The 27,342-nt window shown below is 43.2% G+C and overlaps 2 protein-coding genes across 4 annotated transcripts; both read left to right on the top strand.

The window, feature by feature from the left end:
• The first annotated feature begins 1,712 nt into the window (after nucleotides 1-1,712).
• Nucleotides 1,713-7,382, top strand: LOC140127910 (volume-regulated anion channel subunit LRRC8D-like). 2 transcript variants are annotated; one of them, XM_072149111.1, is made up of 2 exons: nucleotides 1,713-2,216; nucleotides 4,789-7,382. In XM_072149111.1, exons 1-2 carry the CDS (start codon nucleotides 2,201-2,203, stop codon nucleotides 7,137-7,139), a joined length of 2,367 nt encoding a protein of 788 aa, XP_072005212.1. In that variant the 5' UTR covers nucleotides 1,713-2,200; the 3' UTR covers nucleotides 7,140-7,382. The 2 variants fall into 2 exon arrangements, with proteins under 2 accessions (XP_072005212.1, XP_072005213.1); XM_072149112.1 differs by having other exon boundaries at nucleotides 1,713-2,250.
• Nucleotides 7,383-12,718: 5,336 nt separating this feature from the next.
• MAP2K7 (mitogen-activated protein kinase kinase 7) lies at nucleotides 12,719-23,222 on the top strand. 2 transcript variants are annotated; one of them, XM_072149109.1, is made up of 12 exons: nucleotides 12,719-12,902; nucleotides 15,418-15,465; nucleotides 15,950-16,088; nucleotides 18,305-18,371; nucleotides 18,457-18,570; nucleotides 18,761-18,880; nucleotides 19,071-19,178; nucleotides 19,259-19,438; nucleotides 20,404-20,484; nucleotides 20,580-20,722; nucleotides 20,806-20,851; nucleotides 21,498-23,222. In XM_072149109.1, the coding sequence occupies exons 1-12, from the start codon at nucleotides 12,785-12,787 to the stop codon at nucleotides 21,633-21,635; spliced, it is 1,302 nt and encodes a 433-aa protein (XP_072005210.1). In that variant the 5' UTR covers nucleotides 12,719-12,784; the 3' UTR covers nucleotides 21,636-23,222. The 2 variants fall into 2 exon arrangements, with proteins under 2 accessions (XP_072005210.1, XP_072005211.1); XM_072149110.1 differs by lacking the exon at nucleotides 15,418-15,465 and having other exon boundaries at nucleotides 12,726-12,902.
• The last annotated feature ends 4,120 nt before the right edge of the window (nucleotides 23,223-27,342 follow it).

Genomic DNA, 27,342 nt, shown 5'->3' with positions numbered 1-27,342 from the left:
GGACAGTGATGGCGAACCTTTTAGAGATCGGGTGCCCAAACTTGAACCAAACCTAATCATTTAAATGCAAAGTGCCAACATAGGAATTTAAGTGGTAACATGTCGCTACCTGTTTTGTCAAGGCTTTTAATTGTATCGGCGTCCTGATGCCACCAAAACAGTTGCAAGAAAGAGGAGAAATTCAGATGATCATTGTCGCTTCCTTCCAGGGTCCCCTGAACAGGATGAACTGCGGGGCCCGGAGCAGGAGCTACAATAATAATGCAGCCCTGTCTGCACTTCCTTGCTTCTCCTGTAGTCCCAGGCTGCTTTAGGGTGTGTAGCTTTAAAATAGCCCTGATCACAGCATGTCCTGGGTGGCCAGGGACTGCAGAAGGAGGTTTTGAGTCCTGTCTGGGGTGATGGCCTGGGTGCCCACTGAGAGTGCTCCAAGTGCCACATGTGGCACCCATGCCATAGGTTCACCACCACTGACCTAGGACTTATGACGAGGTCCGATATTTTGCTGTATTGTCCTGCGCTCGGGTTTCAGCGCAGGTGAGGACACAGTCGAGCCTGAGCACCATTGAACTCATTTTCATTTCCCCAAAAATCTCAGAGTGATTTTATAAGTGAAATGGTTACAATGGGATCTCTCAACACACCATATCCCCTTTGGGCCAGTGTGATCATGGAAACGCCAAATTCTATAGGTTCTGTTATGTTTTAATACCATTGAAAGTTTTGGGAGAGAAGTTCTTTGTATCATTATATTCTGACACCCTCAACCTTCTTATACTTCACCATAAAAAGTTTTCACTGGTACTCAAATTATATGGTAAGAATAATGGCGAAAATTTTGATTTTTTTTTCCCAGTCACGTCATTCACCAGATGTGGTAACGTTCTTTTTTAATAAAACTTTTAAATAACTTTTTTGATTTTTTTTTTTTTTAGCTGTTCTCACAAAAGTGGGGTGAATTTTTTTTCCAGGCCCACTTGGGTGTCTGATCACCCATACAAAATCCAATACAACTGGCACTAACAATTTGACAGATAACCACACAATGAATCCACGTTTACAAGGCCGCAGCTTGGAGGTAATATTTCACTTGGCACAGTCCTTCGCCATCAACCATCCCTTCTATGTACTTCTTTCTAACCTATAGTATGATATAACCTGAATACACTTTGACCTATGCACCTCTGACCTATTCACACCTATACAAGAATTCATTTTATGAACTTTATATTTACATATTATTATTTGATCTTGGGTAAATTTTTTTCAGGTCAACCTCTAATTATGCGGCAAACCGGTTTAGCACAACTATTGTGACGTTACGTTTTTTTTCGCCAGAATAATTATAGTCTTTAATTATTACATTTCATTCTGATGCCTTGGAAATGATCCTATAGTCAGCTCGACTTGTATGAAAAGACATGATACCGCTCTACGAGGAGAAGAGAAGTCCAAAAGAAGTTCTTCAGCTGGTTCTTGGATATTTTATATCTGTGTAGGGAAAGGTCCTCTGTGGGAACAGGAACAGGTGAGTTGACAAGAGCTGACACCAAAAAATTACTATTCATGGCTTCTTTGGCCGCCCCTTACATATCAGATTATTGTTGCCGATTTTGGTACTTCTAGTGTATATGGGGCCTAACGAGTAGCAGATTTTTCCAGGACATAAGGTTGGATTTGAGTTGATGGATCCTTTTGTACAGAAAAAGCAGTATACTGACAAGTGACAATGCTATATAGGGGAGGTTGCACAGGTGTAAAATACTGGTGACAAGTCACTCACACACCTACCTGTCGGGCGGGGGGTGGCTGCGTAGCATTACATCAGCACACAGATAAGACTTGTATAGGGTGCCAGTCACACAGTTACGCATAGTGCACACCATCATAAAGGCAAATCCTATAATAACTTGAAAGTTGTGTACACAGTATATGAAAGCCGAGTCCTGCATGACTGACTCATGCTTAAACCAACCAAAGATTCGTGTGGGTGAGGCTCCCGACGCTCAGATGTAGCTGCGGAGGGGAACACGTGTAAAGTGGTCGAGGAGGGAAAGTTTCTGCCTGATAAAACTTTTAGCCTTGGGAAAGAAGTGGAGGACGAGGGGGAGACACATTATCAGAAAGTTGTACAGAAAAAGAAGAGACTGCACAAGACGCACGCTGAGACTTGTCCTGGAATCTGCTTCCTGGTTTAAAAATGATCGCCCGTAGAGGTAAGGATTGTGACATCTACAAGACTCCAGAGAGGTAAGGACATTCACAGGGCTGGAGAGCTCAGCTGGATAACAATGGTGGGGGGTCCACGGGTCAAACGTGTGGAGGACATCACATCACCAGAAGGACATCCAAGGACTAATATCTACTGATGACAATCGCTATATCTCTTAATGATATCATATAGAATGATAGAAATACAATTCAGAACACTGAAGATTGGTACTAACATCATCTCACTATACTATGATCTGCCGCCTACTAGTAGCCATATGCAGGGCCGGCGTTAGGGAGTCAGGGCCGGCATTTGCCCAGGGCCCCTTGTCATAAAGGGGCCTTCTGCATGTGGACTTTTGTGTATCACTCTCTTAATACCCCTTAGTTGATGCCTGGGTGAAGATGCTTATCATCTATCTGTCTAGTTATCCATCTCCTATCATTTGTCTATTTCCTATTGATATATCTGTCTATCTAACCCTGTATATCTATAATGGCCCAGTGATATTACATGATGCAATGGAAATTTTCTATAATATCAAAACAAGACACCCCTCCCCCCCCCCATTTTGGGAAAATTTAGAACTCATTCTAGTTTTGTATGGCGCGTATACATAGCGCATATAATAGATGGAAGACATGGAGAAGGATCATATATGGCCTATTGTAGGATGAGAAGTAATATTAAAGGAAAGTGACCACCAAAATCCATCAGGATAAACCAGGGACACTTACTCCTAGATCCAGGTAATCTTCTTATATTTATTATCCAGGGTCTCCTTCCTTTAAAATCAACTTTGCTAATGAGTCAGATGGGCTCCTGTTAGTGTTACCAAAGCCTTTCCATGCTGCAGTTGCACGGGCTGTTACAGTGTGCAAAGAGCACTTCCCCCTACCACCACCGTGTGCTAAAACTTCTTCTGTTGCAGATTACAACAGGCGGAGGGGGAAGTGCTGCAAGAGGAGGGGGAAATATTGTAACAGCCTGTGAAGCTACAGCAGGGAGGTGCTCTGGTAACAATCCCTGGAGGTCTTCCGTCTCATTAGCATAATTTTACAAGCTGATTTTAAAGGAAGGAGGCCATGGATAACGAATATATAAGACGACCAATTCCTGTATAAGAGAATACGTCTGAAGTCCTGGAATATATGCACACATAACGCTGTCTAATGGTTAAAGCACACAGCTATTGCCGGTCCACAAATCACGTCCTGTTGCACTCTAGCGCAATCCTGATTACAATTTGGTGCCGCTGTTTTGAGAAGAAGAATTCTTTGCACCATATGTCTCTGATGCAAGGAGTCCCATTCCCACCAGTTGGTCGACCACCCAACGCCGTGTGAATCGTCCCCAACACAGAATGAGTCACATTTATCAAGTAAGACAACTTTCCATGAACATGGCCTCTTGGAAGGTGGATGGGGCCTACATATAAACTAAGGGATTTGGAGGTTTAGGATTTGACTCAACAATCTAATAATACTCCTATAATTCTGGAAGAGCTGGAAATTATTTTTATAGTTCCCACTATTTCCCAGCAATCATTGCTTTTATTTGTTGGCAATAATTACCAATGGTATGCTAATTAGGCTTTCTATAGTCAGGTGGGAGGTCCAGGACACCTAAATTTAAGGCCATTATGGAACAGTGTGGAGTGCTGCTTCATATTTGGATATCTGTGTGTCCATACAAATGATATAGTTGCCTCATATTTCCAACATCAATGTAAAGTGTAAGGCCCTTATTAAAGGGGCTTTAAAACCCTGGGCGAAGTGGGGGTACTGTTAAAATAGAAAACTCACCCACCTCTCAATCCCTCCTTCTATGAAACAGGCCCATTCCCCTTGTGTTCACATTTTTGTTTGGATAAGAAGTATTGAGCCTCCAATGACTGCTGCAAACAATCACTGGCCTCAGGGGTCACATGAGCAAGAACAGTGAGGTGCAGCTGAGGCCGGTGATGGGAACCTCATCCCTTCCAAAATTGTCCAAGACCGTAAAGAGTGGAAAGTGAAGTGAAACAGTCAGATAAGGCTTACTATCTTCTTGTGGATTGTAAACCAAGCACACTGACATACTGGTGTGTGCTCTTCTTTAAGCTTCATATGCCCTTGTTTTTAAGAAAAAAAAGATTTAAAAATTATGCAAATTATGAACACCTATACAGCCTGGAGCCCCTCAGACTCATTTTCATATTTTAAAAGTCTTTTTTTTGTAAAAACCAGGGTATAAGAACCTAAATGAAGAGCAGATCCTACCAGAGGGGACACACACCAGAATGTCAGTGTGCTTGGTTTATAACCCTTATCCTGGTGGTAGCTCTCCTTTAAGCCCAGCCTCCCAGGCATTTTCCAATAAATCAAAGAAATAGCTTTCACAGGTAGCAAACAACCACCTTCAAAGTGGTCCATGTGTACAAACTGCATGGGCTGTAACACTACAGTACTTATATCCCATAAGTATTCAGTGATTAGCTATGCCTTGCTTACGTTATAAGCATCACTCTAAATACAGTGTTAATACAAGTAAGTGTCGTGTTTTGATCACTTTTCTGTTGTTTTTCCCATTTCCAGGTATGATCACAGTAAGCGAGGCTGCATCGCTGGCCGAGACCCAGGCCCACTTCAAGGCCGTGAAACCTTGGTGGGACGTCCTAATGGATTATCTCCTCATAATTATGCTCATGACGTCTTTCTTTTCTGCAACACTCCTTATCACCATGGATAAAGTTGTCTGTATGCCCAAAACCCCAAAGCTTGCCAAGAACATGTCGAATGGCTTTAGTGAAGTCGTCGTTATCACAAAACCTACTCCAACTATTCCAAAAAGAATAGGTCACCTGACCAATTTAGACTTCCAGCAGTATAGGTATGTGAGCGCCATCTGCTACCACAAAGTCGTACCTTGGCAGTCCAAGTATTTTCCTTACTTGGCCCTTATCAACACTTTGTTGTTATTGGTGAGCAGTAATTTTTGGTTTAAGTATCCAAAAACATCTTCTAAGGTGGAACTTTTCCTTTCTATCTTGGCCAAATGCTTTGAATCTCCTTGGACCACTAAAGCACTTGAAGAAACTAGTGACCAACCACCTCCAGAACATAGCCGTCAAAAGTCCAGCAGTTCACGTTCCATGGACTATTCCCCTAGGACACCACTTCTAAATCAAATTCCCTTTTCATTTGTACCCCTCTCAGTTCCTGCAATATTGGATAAAAAGGAGGAAGAGCAAGCTAAGGCTCTATTTGAGAAGATACGTCACTTTCGAGCTCATGCCGAGGACTCGGATGTTGTTTATAGGGTCTATGTTGGTCAGACTATTTTCAAAGTGGTTAAAGTCTCTATAATCCTTGGGTACTCACTCAGTTTGGTTGGTTCATTTAGCTTCCACCATTTGTGTAGACCGGGCATACAAAATCTCATGGGTTATACTGTGTTTAAGTGCACCCACAACTTGGCCTTCATACTAGAAAAACTTCTGCTAACCTATATAGTCCTTGTTTGTGTCTATGCTTTTCTCTCTGCCTATGCCTTATTTTGGATATTTACTAGATCCCTCACGGTGTACTCCTTTGAAAAAACCAGTGAAGGGCCAGGTTTTAGTGATATTCCTGATGTTAAAAATGACTTTGCCTTCATGTTGCACATGGTAGACCGCTATGACACCTTGTACTCCATGAGATTCTCTGTCTTTCTCTCGGCTGTGAGTGAAGGGAGACTCCGAGAGCTAGCTCTTAATTCTGAGTGGCCAGCAGAGAAACTGAGACAGATGATCAACAAGGACACCAATGGACGCTGCGAGCTGCAACTCGCCATGATCCCCGTTATACCAAAAGACGTCTACGAATTGCGAGAGATTGAGGTTCTGAAGTTGGAGTTGATCTCATCAGCAAAGTTAGTAGGAGCAGTTTCTCAACTCAAGTCTCTTTCGGAGATCCATATCGGTCACTGTTCAGTCAAAGTGGACCCTGATGCATTCTCCTTCATTCGAGAGCGATTGAAAGTGCTTCATGTTAAATTCACAGATTTGGAAGAACTTCCGTCTTGGATGTACTCTTTGAAGAATTTAAGTCAACTATTTCTTTCCGGCAACCTTAATTGCTCCAACAATAAATCCATCCGTCTACATTCTCTCCGTGGACTGCATGGACTTAGGTCTCTTTCTGTGACAAGTAATTTATCTCATCTACCTTCAGCAGTGATGGATGTGGCTGGGCAGCTGTCAAAGTTAAGTATACAGAATGGAGACACTGAGCTTGGGGTACTGAATCAACTAAAAAGGATGAACCAGTTACAGATGCTGAAACTTAGCCACTGCAAGATCTCCAAAATTCCTGTGGCACTTTTTGGCTTAACAAACCTGCAATGTATTGATTTAACCTCCAACCATCTGAAATACGTTGATGAACTTGGAACCTTCCAGCGTCTTCGAAGCCTGAACATCTTAAGATTATCAAACAACGCTATCTGTCGTCTTCCACCATCTATTGAGCTTCTACTTAACTTGGAAGAACTCTCCATTTCTCACAATAACCTGGATAATTTACCAGTTTCTATTTTTAATCTTGTTAGGTTAAAACATTTAGATGTAAGCTATAATCAGATCAGAGCTATCCCCCACGAGGTTGGTCACTTAACACGCCTGGAAACATTTGCTATTGTATCTAACCAAGTTTCCGCCCTACCACGTGAGTTATTCCGCTGCTCTAGACTGAGGTCCCTTCATGTTGGTTCCAATAAACTTACTAATCTACCACCGGAGATTGAACAGCTATCTCTTCTGTCCAGCCTGGACCTCATGGGCAACAACTTGACTGAATTGCCAAAGGAGATTGCAAATTGTTTTCAGCTGAAAAAAGGAGGGATTGATGTGGAGGAACATGTCTTAGGAACATTACCACCAGAAATACGGAAAAAATTCTTGTAACTGAATGATGGACAGACCATATTTGAAGACACATCTCTTATGGGTCTAAAGCTGACCATACACATTAGATCAATGTCTTCCCAATCCACGGGTTATCAAACATGTAAAAGTTCAACCCCAAAAATTATATACGAAAAAGAAAATAGTGCCTCAATGATTTTAGAATAATATGGTAGATTTAACATTATATCTATAGAGAAGCATTATTTTTCATTTACTTATTAAAGGAAATCAACCATTAGACATGCCGGGATCACCTAGAAAAGAAATGTAGAATTAGCAGCACGGAGCAGGGGGACAAGATGCCCAGGCTCCAGGCTGCTAATTATGCATGTCCCCGCACCTCCCTCTCCCATGCTAGAAGAGGGAGGTGTCATCACGTGGTGATAGTGAATTCATGCCTCTTGCGTGACTTCAACTCCATCTCCCATGCTCCAAGTATGGGAGAGGGAGGTGCGGGTGTGTGCATAATTAGCAGCCCGGAGCGCCGGACATCTTGTACCCACACTCCGTGCTGCTAATTGTAAGTTTATTTTCTAGTTGATCCCGGCGTGTCAAGACTAGCAACGGACAGTGCCAGGATTAAGATGAAGAGGAGCAGAGCTGACTATTTCTAGGTTTTATTTTGTTTTGTTTTTTTTATATTAGTTGAACTCCTTTAAGGAAAAATGGCTACCTTGTTTAGCTGTGTCTGCTATGGCAGCTTATACATGGGTACGTACAGGTAGATGAGCTGGGATGAAATCAGATGAAATCTGCCCTTTACATCCCTATAAATTATTTCTCAGGGGTGAATATCCCCTTAAAGGAAATCTACCATCAAAATTTGTCATGATAACCCAGGGACAGTTACTCATAGATCCAGGAACAGTGACTGTGGTCATTTTCTTATATTTGTTATCTATGGTTTTCTTCCTTCTAAAATCAAATTTTAAAATTATGCTAGTTATGCTTAGTGCTGTAGTTTCACAGATCTCCCCTCCCCATAAACTTCCTTATTCTGCTCATTGTAACATTCTGTGAATCTGCAGCACTAGGGGGCTCTGGTAATGCCCCCAGAGCCCTTTTGGCTAATTAGCATAATTTAAAATTTATTTTAGAAGGAAAGAGGCCATAGATAACAAATATAAGATTAAAATAATTACAATGTCTGGGTCTATGAGTAAGTACCGTGTTGCTATAGGTGTAATAGTATCTTCATACATACAGCATGCTACAATATCTGCGGGACAGATACCTAGACAATAACAATATGAAGAACTCTGCGCACAGTTTACAATGTATATGTGAAAGATGTGGGTTTCTTTTTGAAGAAGTTCTAACCTCTATATAACTTTGTAGAAACTTAAACCCTACAATGATCCTGATCCATAGCTTTTATTATCACCCAGAGCTGTGCTCACAATTCTGCTGACGGCTACTAGTAGCTGGCTAGTTTTTCGGTCAGCTCTTGCATCTATATCTATGTGCCGTTTCATTGGAGGGAAAGGTCTAACATTCTGTATGTGAAACAAACCTAACACGGCTGGTCAGTGTAAAATTCCAGGGTGTGGGCGGGGACTCTCTTAGCAGAAACATTATGATCCCTCTAGTTCTGTGGGGTGACAATTTGGTTAGATTATCAGAGTACAAGGCGTATATGCACTTTCATCTGGCTTCTGACACTGAACTAACACACTGACACATAGAAAGAGATGAGACAGATCAGAGATGATGAGATGCATGAGATTTCTGTTACACAGAGGCATGACAGACAGAGGCTGACAGACTTTTACACTGTCAGCCCTGCTACATCTGTGTTGTCACAGATATGTGCCTGCCTCTCCCTTCCTCCGGATAACTAATTTGCCTGGATTTTGTAGTTTGCAGCTTCTCTTTCCTCACAATGTGGTGCTGGCAGGAAGTGTCTGTGTGAGCTCCATGCTGGCTGCAGGAGGTGTGGCTACAGGCTCAGAGCAGAGAGTCACATGTGTTCCTGTTGAATAATATATCCCTCACTAAATTATTTTTTGTAAACACCCTGGGCGCACATTTACTATGTTTTGTATATATATATATATATATATATATATATATATATATATATATATATATGTGTGTGTGTGTGTGTTTAATTTTGGACATAAAAATCCCTACTGTGATCTCTTTGTTTACTGTCATTACTGTGTGCATTGCATGACATTCCCGAAGGCAAAATCAATGAAAACAGAGTGGTAAGTAGTATAGTGTATAGTTCACACAAAAGTCTACCTCCTATTTATTTCAAAGGGAAGACCCTAGATCTGTTTCCACAAATGGAAAATGTGTGAAATGGGCTAAAATCTTAAAATATAGCACAAACATGCTGGGGGGTCTGTGACCTGGACTCGGAAACACAACAACATAACATTGCATTAGTGCAAAGTCAGACAAAAAACTGGCGCATACGCTTTAATAAATGTATAATAAACTACAAAGTTGGCTGGTCCCACCGAAATTGCCAGGTTTAGTTAACAATCATCTCATGTACAGGCAGTCCCCGGGTTACGTATAAGATAGGTTCTGTAGGTTTGTTCTTAAGTTGAATTTGTATGCAAGTCGGAACTGTATATTTTATAATTGTAACCCCAGACAGAAATTTTTTTGGTCTCTGTGACAATTGGATTTTAAAAATGTTGGGTTGTCATAAGAATCACGAGTAACACTAAAGCTTCTTTACAGACACCTGTGATAACTGTTACCAGTGATAGCTGTTTATTGTAGCCTAAGGCTAAAGTACATTAGTTTACCAACATCCAGAGGACCGTTTGTAACTAGGGGTCTTCTGTAAGTCGGGTGTTCTTAAGTCGGGGACCACTTCTATAATGCCATCTTAAGGGTGCACTTGGTGTTTTGGTTGCATCAAAAACACATGCAGCAAACCGCATGTGTTAGGACGTCTTTAACCCCTTAACACTCTGCGCCGTAGCTCTACGGCGCAGAGTGTTAAGGGATGTATGAAGAGGGCTCACGGGCTGAGCATTTTGCAGAAAACCCCCACCGCTAATAACCGCGGTCAGTGCTTGCACCAATCGCGGCTATTAACCCTCTCAACGCCGGCGTTTAAAAGACGGGGAACGTCATCGGGGGGGGCGGCGATTGGTTACCATGGTAGCCTCGGGTCTTCTTTTGACACGAGGCTACATGGCTTATGCAGGTTCGTTACAATGAGCCAGTGGCTCATTGTAATGTATGACCTGCAAAAATGCCATATTTTGCAATACAGAAGTATTGCAGTATATGGTAGGAGTGATCTGACCATCTAGGGTTAATGTACCTTAGATGGTCTAAGATATAGTGAAAAAAAAGAAAAAAAAAAGTTTAAAAAATAAAAAAAATTACTAAAATATTAAAAGTTCAAATCACCCCCCTTTCCCTAGAACGGATATAAAACATAATAAACAGTAAAAATCACAAACATATTAGGTATTGCCGCGTCCCAAAATGCCCAATCTATCAAAATATAAAAATGGTTACGGGCGGCGGTGACCTCCGAGGCGGGAAATGGCGCCCAAATGTCCGAAATGCGACTTTTACACCTTTTTACATAACATAAAAAATGAAATAAAAAATGATCAAAATGTCGCACAGACCTCAAAATGGTAGCAATGAAAACGTTGCCTCATTTCGCAAAAAATGACCCCTCACACATCTCTGTGCGCCAAAGTATGAAAAAGTTATTAGCGTCAGAAGATGGCAAAATTTTTTTTTTCTTTTTTGTACACATTCGTTTAATTTTTGAAAATGTATTAAAACACAATAAAACCTATATAAATTTGGTATCACCGCGATCGCACCGAACCAAAGAATAAAGTAGGCGTGTTATTTGGAGCGAAGAGTGAAAGTCGTAAAAACTGAGCCCACAAGAACGTGACACACGTGCGTTTTTTTTTCAATTTTTCTACATTTGGAATTTTTTTTCAGCTTCGCATTACACGGCATGTTAAAATAAATAACATTACGGGAAAGTAAAATTTGTTACGCACAAAATAAGCCCTCACACAGCTCTGTACACGTAAAAATGAAAAAGTTATGGATTTTTGAAGTTGGAGAGCGAGAAATGAGCCGAAAAACCCTGCGTCCTTAAGGGGTTAAACAGCTGAAGAGGAGATTTGCAAAATTACATTGTTGTAAAGATTGCGTTTACTAAGCGTTAACGTATGCGTTTTGTAAACCCAATGTTGACAACAATGTAATTAGGCAAATCTCCTCTTCAGCTGTTTGTAAACGCAGCCTACATTTTACAATGCTTTTTCCAGCTTTGAAAGCATTTTTCTTCCTTGCTGTAAGTGTAAGCAGCTGTGAAAATGTGTACACAGCTGCTTACACTTCCAGGAATGAAAAAAAAAATGCTTTCTATGGGTGCATTCAAACGTTAATGCGCGTGTTTTCAAATGCAAGTTGGGGGAGGGGAGCAGCATGGGGAGAGGAGAGAGACAGAGGAAGTTCTGTAGAATTACAGACTGGGATAGAGGGACTGATAGGGAACAGGGGAGATCTTGTACCTCACTCTTCTGTGCAGGAGACATCTGTATCCACATTCTTGAACAGATCCAGCTCTGCTACATACACAGAGAGAGCTCTGTTACATGACCTCTTCCTCTGTGAGCAGGGAGCAGCATCCCTTCCCCTCCCATGAAACTGTCCAGTTTGTAGATTTGTTTGTACTACGGACTCCAGGGATAATCAGCACAGGCAGAGGAAGCAGCTACTGCAGCACTGAGGTACTCTGAGGAATAGCAAGGAAACTGCTGCATATAGGTAACAAAGATAATAGGCAAAGTTGTTTTACATCCCAAGAGCTATTGATTTTTTGAAAAAAATTTTAGAAAGACACTCCCGTACGGCATTGTTAGCCCATTGCCTTCTGTGGGGGACGTATATACACTGAATATATATGTTGGGCACATTCCCATTACAGCAGTGTGAACGTAGCTTAAGTGTAATCTGTACGCAAGTCAAAACAGGTAAAATTTATCATTTTAACTCCAGACAATTTTTCTAAATTCCAATTGGAATTTCTAAATTGTGTGCTGTCATGGTGACAAGGATTAACAAAAAGCGTCATTACAGACAACTTACAACTAAACAAAAATAAAACTATAAAGAAAAATTCCCCAGTGACTGTATCCTGTACAATATGTGACAGTTAGAGGTGGACATATTTTGGGATGGATCTTGAGTTAGCTGTCTTTCTGCTCCTGAAATACTCTGTGCTACTGTGAAGAGTCATTTTTAACTGGGCCAAGTAGTTCTATTTTCACCTTGTTATAGTTGCCCCAAAGCTCAGAAAATGATGTGAGGTTCTTTATATAGTTATATTAGTAGAGGAAAATAAAAAATCACAGCATATTTAATGTACCTGCTGAATCTCCAAAAACTGCTATAAATGACCACTTTAGGACTCGCGCTCAAGCGCATGCGTATTCGCATGCCAAACGCGGTATCTCCTGCGCAAGCGCAGTAAGGGTTCCCAGCGCATGCGCGCTACGAGCTGTCAGTCTTGCCCCCCGGCGATGTCAAGTTGTCGCCTGTCAGTAGGGCAGCGCATGCGCGGAGCCGTCTGTCAGTCTACCCCCGCGCGTGCGCACTGCGCTGTTTGTTTATTATTAGTGCGCGGAGGGAAGATGGCGGCGTCCTCCATAGAACAGAAACTCTCTCGTCTGGAGGCGAAGCTCAAGCAGGAGAACAGAGAAGCGAAGAGGAGGATCGAGCTGGAGATTAGCCCGCAGCGTGCCCGGCCTAGTAAGAAAGATGGAGGCGGTGGATGGGGAGAAGAGGGAGTGATGGGCCCGGGGGATGGGGGAGGGGAGCCTGAAGCTGATTATATTGTACTGACTGCAGGCGGCGCTGTGTATGGGGTCAGGGGGCATCTGATGGACCAGTCACATGACTGGGTGGCGCTGGTGATCTCTTTGCCGTTGTCAATGGTAACTGCATTGTCGCCATTGATTCCCAGCTCCTCACGAAAAACTCTACGTTGCCATACTGTGACACTGTGACGTATCTGCTGCTGTATAAAGGCATGCTAGGATGCTGTTCACATCTGTATTCACTGCCGTATAATTTCCTGTAATATAACGGACCCTAGACTAAGCCATAGGGGTCAGACATTGGGGCACGGCGCCATTGTTAGGATTCTGCTTGTAGGATGGAACAGGGAATGACCACGGAGGTGTGAACAGAGCCCTGTACTCTCCCCCTCACCATAGGGGGTCCGGGACAAGGTGGGGGATGGGGGATGGGGGGGGGGCGCCATGTTTACAGGAGCGGCTTTATGTCGCAGATGTCAGGACCCGTAATGTGCACTTTCTGCAGGGGTAGTTTGTGTTGTGATTGTCGGGGGCCGGCATTGTTGTGTGGTGGTCTATGGGTGGGCTGGCTGTATGTTTGGGGCTTTATAGTTACCGGACAACAATAAAGGGGTTGTAGCAAGTCACAAAGTTATACCATAGCTGATTGGGACCCTCATTGATCAGGAGACTAGGGGTCTAGCTCTCTTTAATGATGGATGTTAGTAATCCCAAAAAGTTTCTATCTTCCTGTCTGTGCTGCTCCTTCTGTGAGTGAGAACTGGACCCAATTCTCCAGAATAATCACTTCTTAAGTTGATGGTGAGTGTCACGTCTCATCTGATGGAACAGCATTTGTATTAAAATAGGGGGGGGGGGGACTCGCAAGGACGTCCATCCGCATCTATCACTCTCCAGGAAGCGATGACGCCCCATACAGGGTGTTTATGACCACGGAGTCACCCTAACCACCAAGGCCAAGTACAGTATATAGCGACATATATATCAGCAGCCAGATGCTGAGGGGTCTTTCCTGAATATCAGACTCCCCCCCCGCCCCCCCTTCTAAGGGGTTGTCCCAGAATAGATCCTTATCCCCTATGCATAGTGTATATGGTCCATGCATGGACTGCTGAGACCCTCACTGATCCCAAGAATGTGTGGATGAAGTCTATAGTGTTCCATATCCATATAAGAGCTATACCCTCTTAGGTTACGGATGTGATTTGGTTGCCGTACAATGTTGGCACCTTGGTTTACAATGACATCTTGCACTACAGAAGTCAGAGGCTCCCAAATCCTTGGTTTAGGTCTTCTATTTTTGGTGTTACCCACCATCCCGTCTTGATGTGTCCATCTTCTTGGGGAACACTCCTTTTAGCACCTACAAGAGAGAAACCAGACCATGTACTGGAGTTGAGGATGCCATGGTGACTTTGATGTGCAGGTGTAGGGCTGTGTTTCTGAGGAACATCTTTAGAAGATGTTGTGGCTACTAATCGCTTCCAAGAACTGGACTGGGCTCATAAGCTGAAGGTTGTGGCTTAATACTTGTAACTTCCTGACCTGCCCCAGAGAGGTTTCATCCATCAGTCCTGCATATCAGAACATCTGAGACCCCCTAAGGCTGGCTCTATAAGAGGATTAATGTTCTCCAGGATTTCCTTCTCTGGTTTATATCAATGTTCTGCAATTGAACCCTTAAATGGATCCATGAAAAACCTGTCAGAGATTCGTCTTGGTCATGTGAATATAACCTAAGCCTTGGGGTGTTCTGCTGACCTGCTTCCTCCGCAGTGGGATACTTGGATGTTCTTAGTGTGGACCTTCTGGTCTACTGCCATGTTGGTTATTGATGGATCCAGTGGTAGTTTACCTACAGTAGTTGTAACATGGAGAGAACCCCCAAAGTATCTGTCTCTCTATGCTCAGGGCAGTCCAATTTAGTGGTTATGGAGGTCAAATGTCAAATTTACTTTCAGACTGAAGGAGATCTTTCAGAGGTTTGTATGTGGGAAGCTGGAGACTGAGGCGGTTGAGGCTACAGGTACACGCGGTGTAATACATGAAACCTCCTCCTAGCACTGCAGCCTGTTTCCATGAATGGGGTCTTTTCTCTTTTTGGTCATTTGATGAGCTCGTAGAGGTGGAACCCTCCTTCCCTGACCCATGTGGTGAGGCAGCCTCCACCTCCAGGCGGACAATGACAGTGTAGGGATAGATGTGGATCCTCTTTGATGAGATCTGTACGGGACATTATCAGAATTCTTCATGTGTCGTCACTTCATTATCTCCGGACACCTTCTTGTCACCCGGTCTGTATTCTTGTGGTCCTCATGTTCATACAGTGTGTCCCATGTCTTCACCCCTCTGGTCACCCCTGCCCTACTGTTCTGTCTGTCCCCCTTTTATCTCCTAGGTTGCTCTGTATTTTACGTTGATTTTTTTTTCCCCTATTTTTCCCCCAGTTATTCTCATCACTCTAAGCCCCACGCCCGCTCCATCCCAGCGAGCAGGTACCGGATTGTCCTCGTCAGCTCTTCACTTGCTCCAGTCCCAGCTAACCTCCCCTTCCTCCATATGTCACTCTTAACATGCACCCACTGCTTTTTTTTACGTGGTTTTTTTTGTTATTTTCTTCAGTGTTTCTCTCCTCATTCTGACCCTTTTGTATACATCTGATCTGTCCCCCATCCCCTCCGCTGCTCAGGCTTGGCATTGCTCTTGCATGGGAGGGGGAATGTTGCATGTAGTGTGGACACGGCATGTAGGCTTTCTATAGAGCATGTGCTCAGAAGAACCTAACAATCGGATATGAGATGGGGAAGGGTTAAACGGAGAGCAAGTATTGGGATTTCTTCAGGGGGCATTGCATGGGGTATAACAGGACTAATGGGGTGCACCTGTATAGGGCTTGTAGGCTACATGTGGGGTAATGGGGACAGTTACTTATCTTCCTCCCTCTTCTATATACCACCCTCTACCCCTTTTTTTGTGCAGCCTTGCAGCTCCCTCTTGCCAATGATGGACACACCCGTCCTGACAACCCCACGCACCACCACCCTTCACATCCAGCCCGACCACGGCATATGCTGAGCCTACCCCAAACCAACTACCTGACACAGCGCAGCTTGGAGAGGTAAGTCTATGTCCTGGTGTTGTATAACCCTGCACCCAAATATTGTATAATGCTTCTACACATCAGGATATTTGGGATACATTGTTGTGCTGTAGGTTTTTGCCACATGGCTCAGAATGGTGGATATACTGTACAGCCGGTACATACCCTTTAATGAGATCGACCTCCTTATAGGGTATCGTGTGTTATAAATATAGGGTGTAAATGTCCGGATCCTCAGCAATGTTCGTTTGTTATAAATATAGGGTGTACGCGCCCAGATCCTTAGCAATCTTGCATTACCAATACTCATCGAGATAACAAAGCTCGAGCAATATCATATGGACTTTCCTGTTCGGGTCATGCATTAGTTAGGGTTGCTACAGTAGTGATCCAGGTACCATTTGTAAGCTAAGATTTTGGTACTTCAATTTTTTTTTCTAACGAATAAATGGCGCCTGTCATGGGGGAAAGTCATTTGTCACCCTCATTGGGTCCTGCTGGGACCCGCGCCTGAGGATAGAGAATGCTTCACACTTAATTTCCTTTCCTGCATATCATTCTGCTTACTCTCCCATTGAGCACCTAGATTTATATCTGCTGGTGTGGCAGCCCACTATATGGGCAAAATTGTTTGCCGTTATCTGCTCATATAATTGGACACTGGTGTGGATTTTAATTTTTTTATCTAGAGGTAAATGTTACATTATTTTTAGGACTATAAGACGCACCCTAGATTAAGTCATCTGAAAAAGGAATAATATATTTTACACCAATTAAACTTGTTAGTTGCACACAAGCACAGCACACTTATCTCTGCTACATTTACACACATGAGCAGAAATGGGAACACACTCATCACTGCTATACACAAACACACACATAGGAACACACTAGGCATTGCTATAAACACACAAACAGAAATAGGAACACTGGCTGGGCACTGCTATACACACATAGGAACACTGGCTGGGCACTGCTATACACAAACACACACATAGGAACTCTGGCTGGGCACTGCTATACACAAACACACACATAGGAACACACTAGGCATTGCTATAAACACACAAACAGAAATAGGAACACTGGCTGGGCACTGCTATACACACATAGGAACACTGGCTGGGCACTGCTATACACAAACACACACATAGGAACTCTGGCTGGGCACTGCTATACACAAACACACACATAGGAACACACTAGGCATTGCTATAAACACACAAACAGAAATAGGAACACTGGCTGGGCACTGCTATACACACATAGGAACTCTGGCTGGGCACTGCTATACACAAACACACACATAGGAACACACTAGGAATTGCTATAATCGCACAAACAGAAATAGGAACACACTCTGCACTGCTATACACACACACTGACTAGGCACTGCTATACACAGGAACAATTACACAAAGAACACACTGACACCTCTTCTTCTTTCCCAGTCCCAGCCCTTACCTTCTCTCACTCCAGGTCCTATTACATTTGGGACACCCAGTGTAGTGAGAGAGCAATGCAGAGTCTCCTCTCTCTAGGAGAACGGTGTCAGCGCCTCTCCTGATCTCCATTCCAGCGGCCAGGAGGGTCTGGCAGTGCTGGATCCTCCTGACCCTCGGATAATAAGAGGCAGGTACTTTTTAGCAAGATTTTTTTCTTGCTAAAAAGAGCGTCTTATAGTCTGCATAAATATGGTATGTTTAAAACTCTATTTTCACCAGTTGGATTTTATTGATTTTGTTTAGTGTTTTTTTTTTTTTTTGGAAAAAATCCATTCTTATATTCCCACCTGTGGATAGGGGATAACTTCTAAACTTGTGACTGTCCTTCAGTGAGACTGAGATGCTCAAGTGGACAGGTTTCTCACTATTTATTTAAGAACCCCCTTTAAGTCTGACCCAAATTGCTATATCGCCACCTAGTGGCTAGTTGTAAAGAATGGGTTGAATTATTTTTACCATTTTGGGAAAGCTTTGGGTCTGCTGACCTTTGCCTTGTAATAAGAGCACACTATAATTTCTCCTGTATTTGATCCCTTCTGGTGGTACATGGGGGGGGGACGACGACACATTTTTACCTCGCTCCATACACCCACCACTTCCCATCTGTGACTTCAGCTGCTTCTGGAGACATCTTGCTTTCCCTGAGATAAGGATTGCAGCATTTTCATGTTAGTATGAATCATTATGGCCTTTCCAAACTCTTCAGTTTTATGTATTTTATTCCCTTAGCACTGAGATTGACCAGAAACTGCAAGAAATAATTAAGCAGACGGGGTATCTGGTGATCGATGGGCAGGTGAGATGTGCTGTGGATGATGGGTGTTACACTGATATTATAGGGATAGCGTTGGAGATTAATATTTGATTTTCCTTCAATCTAGAAATACCAGGCCGATATAAATGACTTGGAAAATTTGGGGGAAATCGGCAGCGGGACGTGCGGACAAGTGTGGAAGATGAGATTTAAGAAGACTGGACACATCATTGCTGTGAAGGTAACTGTGTAATCTGATAGGACGCTGGGCCCGTCCCATCCCCCAGAAATCAATCGCTGGATCACACAGATGTCTGGTCCGTGACCTCAGTCATCCCTATCCTGTACCCGGGCAATAGCCGAAATGTATCAGGACGGGGATTTACCATATTATTACATGATTTATTACTACTCCAATTGTATATCTACAGCAAATGCGGCGTTCTGGAAACAAAGAGGAGAATAAAAGGATCCTCATGGACCTGGATGTGGTACTGAAGAGTCACGACTGCCCCTACATTGTCCAGTGTTACGGCACCTTCATTACAAATGTAAGCTATAACCAAAATTATCATTTTATTTTTTTAATTTTTTTTGCTGTATGTTGATGTTTTATCCTGCCATTCGGTATGTAGCATTCTGTGTAGCTGCAGTGTAAAGCATGGGGGAGAGATTGAGTATTGAGGCTCCTCCTGAGTCTGTAGACTGCTGATCTATTAACTTCATCTTCTAACTCTACAGACGGATGTATTCATAGCCATGGAGCTGATGGGGACATGTGCAGAGAAGCTGAAGAAGAGGATCCAGGGTCCAATCCCAGAGAGCATCCTGGGAAAGATGACTGTAGCGGTGAGTGCTGCCTCGGGCCTATGGCAGATACAATGCACTTCCTGGGGAATAGAATGAGACGGTCCTCTGTATCTTTTCAGATTGTAAATGCCTTGTACTATCTAAAGGAGAAGCATGGCGTTATACACAGGGACGTCAAGCCTTCCAATATACTGCTGGACGCCAGTGGACAGATAAAGCTTTGTGACTTCGGCATAAGTGGTCGCCTCGTGGACTCCAAAGCCAAAACCAGAAGTGCGGGTTGTGCTGCTTATATGGCGGTAAGAGAGTCCAGGGTCTGCTACCTTCCTTCAGAGCCAACATGCATTCAGGTCTGATTGCCCAAGGGAGGAGAATGTTATACAGGCAGTCCCCGGGTTACATCCAAGATCGGTTCTGTAGGTTTGTTCTTAACTTGAATTTGTATGTAAGTCGGAACTGTATACTTTATCATTGTAGCTCCAGCCAAATTTTTTTTGGTCTTGGTGACCATTGAATTTTAAAAATGTTGGGTTGTCATAAGAATCAGGATTAACAATAAATCTTCATTACAGACACCTGTGATAACTGTTACAGCTGATTATTCCAGCCTAAGGATAAAGTACATTAAGTTACCAACATCCAGAGGTCCGTTTGTAACTATGGGTCGTATGTAAGTCAGGTGTTCTTAAGTAGGGGACAGTCTGTATCCAATTATAAAATTATTCGCTTTATTGTTGAAATTCATCCGGGGTTATTTCTATAGTGTATCAATATATATTGGACCTTATTTTGGATTTCCTGATTTTGGGAGGAGGACATAGGACCTATAGAGAAAGATCAAGGGGAAGAAATCTTAGAGTACGCTCATAGGCTGTATCAAAACTGTATTTACTCCACAGGTTTTATATTTAAAAAGTGAAAAAATCTCAAATTTAAATATTTTTTTTTTAAAATAAGGGTCTCACTGCATGCATTCACCAGTACAGGGGTTTTACTGTACACTCAGGTGTTATGGTATTTAAAGTAGACCTGTATGCACTCGGCTCCCTCTAGTGGTGGTTGCTGGTAGCTTCACTGTATGATTTCATATATATGCTGCTGTACGGGACTTCTGGGACAAACCTGTGCTGCATCAAACTGCAGGATAAATCCACTTTTAATACATGTAAAAATTATATATATTTGGAGCACCCAGGGCATATGTAACAGAAAGATTAGACTGAAGCAAGCGTCGTGGCTCTACTTTCTCTTTTTTTTTTTCCAGCCTGAGAGAATTGATCCTCCAGATCCAACCAAACCGGACTACGACATCCGAGCAGATGTGTGGAGTCTGGGGATCTCATTGGTAAGATGAAAGTTGTGAATCGTCTGACTACATGCTGTCCCCTAAAATGAGATGCATGTGATTCATTATCGCTGCTTGTGCTTATTCTCCCTTAGGTGGAGCTGGCAACAGGACAGTTCCCCTATAAGAACTGCAAGACAGACTTCGAAGTTCTCACCAAAGTTCTTCAAGAAGAGCCTCCGGTTCTCCCTCATAACATGGGCTTTTCTCCTCTCTTCCAGTCTTTTGTGAAAGACTGGTACGTATGAGCATGACTGACTAGGTGGTCTGTGATTTCTATACTATTACATTTGTGGTAACGCCAGTATTTTTTCCCTACAGTCTTACTAAAGATCACAGAAAGAGGCCAAAGTACAATAAGCTTCTGGTGAGTAGGAATCCTGTATTAAATTCACTGACTTGGTGTATGTGGCTGGTCTCCCACACACAATGATCCTTAACCCCCTAATGACTGCCGACTTTTTATCGCCATCGTTAAAGGACATCAATCACCAGGATGAAGGACTGTATGCAAATGAGCCTGAGGGGCTCCAGGCATCATTGACACCTATGGAGCCTGGAGCCCCTCGGCCTCAATTACATACAGTCCTTCATCCTGGTAGTAGATGCACTTTAAGGGTAGTTCTTCTGATGCAATGCCATTCTATGGTGTCTATTGTCTATTGTCTGGTGTCTTATCGTGGGCTGTTTTATCACAAAAAACAAGATTATATACAACTATATACAAGTTATAGCTTGTAGATGGCCTTGACAATAAATAAAAACATGAAAAATGGCTTGGTCATTAACATTCGAAGATGAGGGGTTAAAGGAAATTTATGTTTCAATCATGTTCATCCTCCTTGATTGTGTTGGTGGATTTCCTTTTCACCACCTCCTGGCTTAGGTTTTTGAAGTCAAAATGAGTTTGGGGTCTTCTAGGTCAGGTTCTGGTCCAGTGTGGAGGAAGTACTTGCTTATACATGACACATTACGTTCCGTGCCTGTAACCACCCCTCTGCGTTGTCTTGCAGGAGCACCTGTTCTTGCGTCAGTACGAGACCCAGGAGGTGGATGTAGCTTCCTGGTTCCAGGACGTCATGGCTCAGACAGAGTCTCCAAGGAGCAGCACTCTCCTTAGTCCCCAAAATCTACCATTTTTTGGCAGGTAGCATCTGGCCTGGGAGGGGAGGACTGCCCCCTGCCCAACATCATCTGCAGATGTGGCTTTCGGACTCAAAAATGGATAATCGTCTATTATTTGTTATATTGGGGATTCTTGTGAACATTCTTCCTGCGAGGAGAGGTCACTTCCCCACTCCCTCACCATCTCTTCTGTTGGAGATATATATTTTTTTCCCCCCCACCATCAGCCTCTCCCAACACTTTGGAGCCCCCTTTATATTATGAGATTTCATTGGTGGACACCTCACCACCCGCCTCTGCATCAGAGTTGGAGGAACATCTATACTATAAACTCTAAGCTTTGCTTCAGCCACTTCTTCTAGGATATAGATTCTGCCTCCTGATAAGGTGGTCCTTTTTTTTTTTCCGTGATGGGGTGGTCTATATTTATTTATGAAAGTTTGGCATTTCGTAGAGTCGCACCCTATCCGAGGACGGAAAGCTTCGGCTTGGCTTATTCCACCCATAGTACTATGCAGATTTCTAGGACCACCAGTAAGTCTTGGCTCTGGACTATGACATTGAGGCGTCCGGTTTTGGAGGATCCGCTTTAGCGTCTTCATTGGACTCTCATCTCTGCGTTTCTTGTCCCTGTCAGATATTGCTATGAACTTCATCCATGAAAATTATGTATCCAAGAATTTCTCAGCGGAAGCGGAGCCTTTGTAGAGGAGGGTGCACTGTACTATGCTGTAAACGTGTCCTATTTATAAGTGTATCTACTTAAAGTTACGGTAAAGTTTAGGGGGGAAAAAAGACTCTTTTGGTGCTTCCACCACAAAGACTTAAGAAACGGGATCGAGGAGCGGTCCTCTGCTAGCTCAGGATGACGTGGATGAACCATACGAGGTGAGGGAGTGGGAGAAAGCGATGGACTGAAAACCGTAAAGACTGAACCTCCGTAGAGGTGTGCACAGGAGTAAGTTATTACAATTTGGGGCATTTATTTAAAGAAACAAAAGCCCTAAATGACAAAAGTTGGGAAATTTTGCAAGTGAAACGAGGGACAGGAACGTCATTGTTCTTTTGGCGGGCGCAGATGGCGTGCGAAAGTGAGGAAAGCGCAGAGGATGTCTATACGTGGGAGGTCGGAGTTGGATGATCAATGTTCTGCTTGTATTCAGGACTGTTCAGAAATGGGTCTATAGATGCAGTTTTAATGCATTATCCGTTAATTAAACGCCAGATCAATTTGTGACTACCTCCTTCCTATGGGAGGGCGGAGCCAAGAATTGTTGAAATGGGGGGGGAGGGGCTTATTATGACTGTACCAAAGCTACGTGGTGGATTTGTGGGGGTGGGGCTAATGGGGATTTCCCCACCGGTTTTAATGTCTGTAATTCTATTACTGCAGCAGTGTAGCGGTGGCTGTTACACTGTCTTGTAGTGTGGCTGTGTGTATGTGTGTTTCTTCTCAATTTTTTTTTTTTTCTCCTTCATTTCACCCAATCACCCCTCCCTTCTTTTCTCATCTCTTTCCCTCTATATATCCACTCTACTATTCCTGTTGCATGTGTCCAGTTGGCTCTTCTGCAGGGGGGGCCATGTTTGAAATAAATTCTGCTAAAACACTCCATGGGGCGTCGGGTTTACTTTTCTTCAACTTTTGGGCAAGTGGTTTTTCTGAGGCAGGGGGGGGGGAAGATAATTGAAAATAAATTGACAAACTGCGTATGCCAGGTTTTTATGCGTCACAGACGCTGTCATTTACTGATGTACGGGGAGGACTCGGCCCATGAGCCCATCCATGCTGTCCCTACAGTTATGTCACACAACTTCCCTCTGTCCTTGCACGGTCCTCACTACACTGTACAAGTCTATGGAGGGACAAGTTGTTTCTCTGATTGGATCGGATTAAAGGAATGAGAAAACCATCTGCGCACGGGATATAGTGCTGTCCCATGTAGTTACAGACTAGAAAATCATTGGTGGATAAGGGACCTAAAAGGGGGTTGTCCAATTTCAGCAAATGTAGTTTGTGTAATGAAAAGTTGGACAATTTTCCCATATCCTTTCTGTATCTATTCTTTATGGTTTGCTAAATCTCTGCTTGTTATTCTATAGCAGTGATGGCTAACCTATGACACACGTGTCAGTGCTGACACGCCTAGCCATTTTCAGTGACACGCGCCCGCCAGAGAGTTAAGTTTCATCCTCGGCTCCTACATGGCCAGGTGAAGTAGCACCAGGAGAGGTGATCCGACCATCAACTCCAGAAACTCCTCTGCAGCTCCTGATAGTTGTGCTGGGGGGAGTTGTTGTGGTAGGTCACCTCTACACTGACCATCTACACGGCAGGGATGAGGGAGGACAACCACTCTCATCATACATACAAGACATCATACAGTGAGTAATGTCAGTGTACTGTATGTCATCAGGGCTTGTGTGTCAGTTTTGTGATGTACAAGCCCTGAAATAATCACAACGCCTTGCAAATCGTCAGACATTGCGATAATTTTGCTCCTCATGAAGGAGATGCAGATAGCGGCACCTGCGACTCACTATAACCTGTGAACTTTCATGACAAAGTTTGCAGGTTACTAAACTTTTCAGACGTGTCTGATTGTAACCGATCTATTACAATGTGCGATTTGCACATTGTAATAAATAGATGATGTGGAAAATCCCCATAAACTGCCATATACTTTAGTACATGGTAGGATCAATTAGACAAAAGCACCCTAGAAAATGAAATAATTATACATACAGGCGGTCCCCTACTTAAGGACACCCGACTTACAGACAACCCATAGTTACAGACGGACCCCTCTGCCCACTGTGACCTCTGGTGAAGCTCTCTGGATGCTTTACTATAGTCCCAGACTGCACTGATCAGCTTTAAGATGTCTGTAATGAAGCTTTATTGATAATTCTTGGTCCAATTACACCAAAAATGTTGAAACTCCAATTGTCACTGGGGCAAAAGAAAAAAAATTGTCTAGAACTTCCATTATAAAATATACAGTTTCGACTTACATACAAATTCAACTTAAGAACAAACCTCCAGACCCTATCTTGTATGTAACCCGGGGACTGCCTGTATTTGTTATTTAAACTATAAATATCACAAAATTATGTTTTTTTTCCTCAAGGTGACACACCACCTGAGTTATGCTCGGTTTTTTGGCGAATTTTGACACACCAAGCCCATCACTGTTCTATAGGAAGCTTCATTGTTTACTTCCTGTGGATAATTACTAATCCTTGGTCATGTGATTTAATCACCTGTTTGAGAACTCTAGTCATGTGATGTCACACAGATGGACTGCTTGTTATATCCCTGGTCATGTGATGTCACACAGGTGCACAGCTCCTTATATCCCTTGTCACGTGATGTCACACAGGTGCACGACTCGTTGTATCCCCGGTCATGTGATGTCACACAGGTGCATGGCTCATTATATCCCCGGTCATGTGATGTCACACAGGTGCACGGCTCGTTAGATCCCCGGTCATGTGATGTCACACAGGTGCACGGCTCGTTATATCCCTGGTCATGTGATGTCAAACAGGTGCACGGCTCGTTATATCCCTGGTCATGTGATGTCACACAGGTGCACGGCTCGTTATATCCCTGGTCATGTGATGTCACACAGGCGGACAGGTCATTATATCCCTGGTCATGTGATGTCACAAGGGTGCACGGCTCGTTGCATCCCCGGTCATGTGATGTCACACAGGTGCACGGCTCGTTATATCCCTGGTCATGTGATGTCACACAGGTGCACGGCTCGTTATATCCCTGGTCATGTGATGTCACACAGGTGCACGGCTCGTTACATTCTGTGTCATCTGATGCCACACAGGCGCACAGGTCATTATATCCCTGGTCATGTGATGTCACACAGGTGCATGGCTCGTTATATCCCTGGTCATGTGATGTCACACAGGTGCACGGCTCGTTATATCCCTGGTCATGTGATGTCACACAGGTGCACGGCTCGTTATATTCTGTGTCATCTGATGCCACACAGGCGCACAGGTCATTATATCCCTGGTCATGTGATGTCACACAGGTGCATAGCCTACTATAACAATGAAGCTTCCTACTGTGAGCAGATAATTCTAGAAGACTGTGAAGAATTGATACAGAAAATATATAGGAAAATTGTATAACTCAATCCTTCTTAATCATTTACTGAAAGTGGACAACCCCTTCAGTTGTCTCAAGAACCTTTTATCTTGCCCCACAACTGCTAATAAATCCACTCTGTCAAACGCTTGAACTGCCTCCTCCTTCTCCCCCGCCCTGTCCATAGACTTAAATGTTTTATGCAGAATTATTTAAATTGGATATTCTCCTTCAAGAAAAAAAAAAGGCAACGTTTATTTTTGCCTAGTTCATAAATATATTACTGTAAGTTAAAAATATAATTGCAATTTTTAAAGTTGATGTTTAAAGGCAATCTTCCATCAAAATCAAGCATTGGGTTGTCATGCAGCAGCACACAGTGGGAGGGTGATGCAGTGTAACAGCCTATGAAACTAGAGCTCTGGTAACGCCCGCCAATCCTTTCTGAGTCATAAGTATAAAAGTTGATTTTTAGAAGGAAGGAGGCCATGGGTAACACATATAAGAATATTACTACAGTCACTGTGTCTGGATCTATGAGTAATGTCCCTGGTTTATCATGATGGATTCTGATGGTAGATTTCTTTTAATGTGGTTGTCCCAAGTACTTTAGTATAGGGGGGTCTCTACTGCTAAGATACCATTTGATGGGTGAGAATGGGGAGCACATTAGTGCTGTCTATGGGAGCACTCAGAGGCAGGTGAGGCCGTTCTCCACTATGTATGTAATTCTCATACAATTGAATGGAGCAGCAGGTCACTTGCTCGTCCAGCCACTTCACCCATTAGTGAGAATGGGGCTGTCAATCTTGGGGTCCTGTTTTTGTTTTCTTTGGGGCCCTTATTGATCAGTTAACCATCTTGGTCCCCATTATCTTCTTAATACATGTTAATGAGAGCCAGGAGCTTCACTTACCTCACACCAGAGCAGAGGTCGGCTTATCCCATCATCCGCAGGTGGGATGCGGCTCCCCCACGGCTCTGGTAATCATGGTACATACCATTTGCTTGCAAAAATTTGGTAAAATACTTTTGTCTGCCAGACGTGATTTTTTATCCTATCTATTTAACATGCTCAGCACATCTTCATGTAAATGTAAGTGGTCTACACTGATGGTAGGTCTTGTCTCCACTGATGTGATATTCCATCATGGGAAAGTCTGACATAGTGGGATGTGGGAAATGAAACATTTCTAAAAATATGAGAAACAACCACAATAATCTGTGACCTGTATCTGTAATGAGGAAGTGTCACCCAGTATAGCTCAGCTATGACTACAGAGGGCATCTGAGACTCCTGGACCAGAACACTGGTGTCCTATATTCTGGTAACACCCCCCCCCCCCAGGATACAGAGGGGTTATATTCACATGTTTAATTCTGCAGCAGATTTTCTTAAGTTTTGGTTACCTCATTAAACTCTCGGCCCCCTCAGGTAGGGTATGAAATGATGTAACTAGCATTCCCTGTTTACCTAAAGTCGCATGAAAATGAGCCGAGAAGAGTCACTTTTTTGCCCAAGAAGAGTATTTTTTTAGTCACTCCCATCTCAGGCTCTATCGCAGTGAGAAATATGAATCTCATTTTTCAGATCCCATTAGGCTTGTGGATCTATGAGCTAC

This window comes from Engystomops pustulosus, chromosome 4 (assembly GCF_040894005.1).
Source record: "Engystomops pustulosus chromosome 4, aEngPut4.maternal, whole genome shotgun sequence".
Lineage (NCBI taxonomy): Eukaryota > Metazoa > Chordata > Amphibia > Anura > Leptodactylidae > Engystomops > Engystomops pustulosus.
The sequence above is the reverse complement of the archived record's forward strand: the minus strand, read 5'-3'. Positions and strand labels throughout refer to the sequence as shown.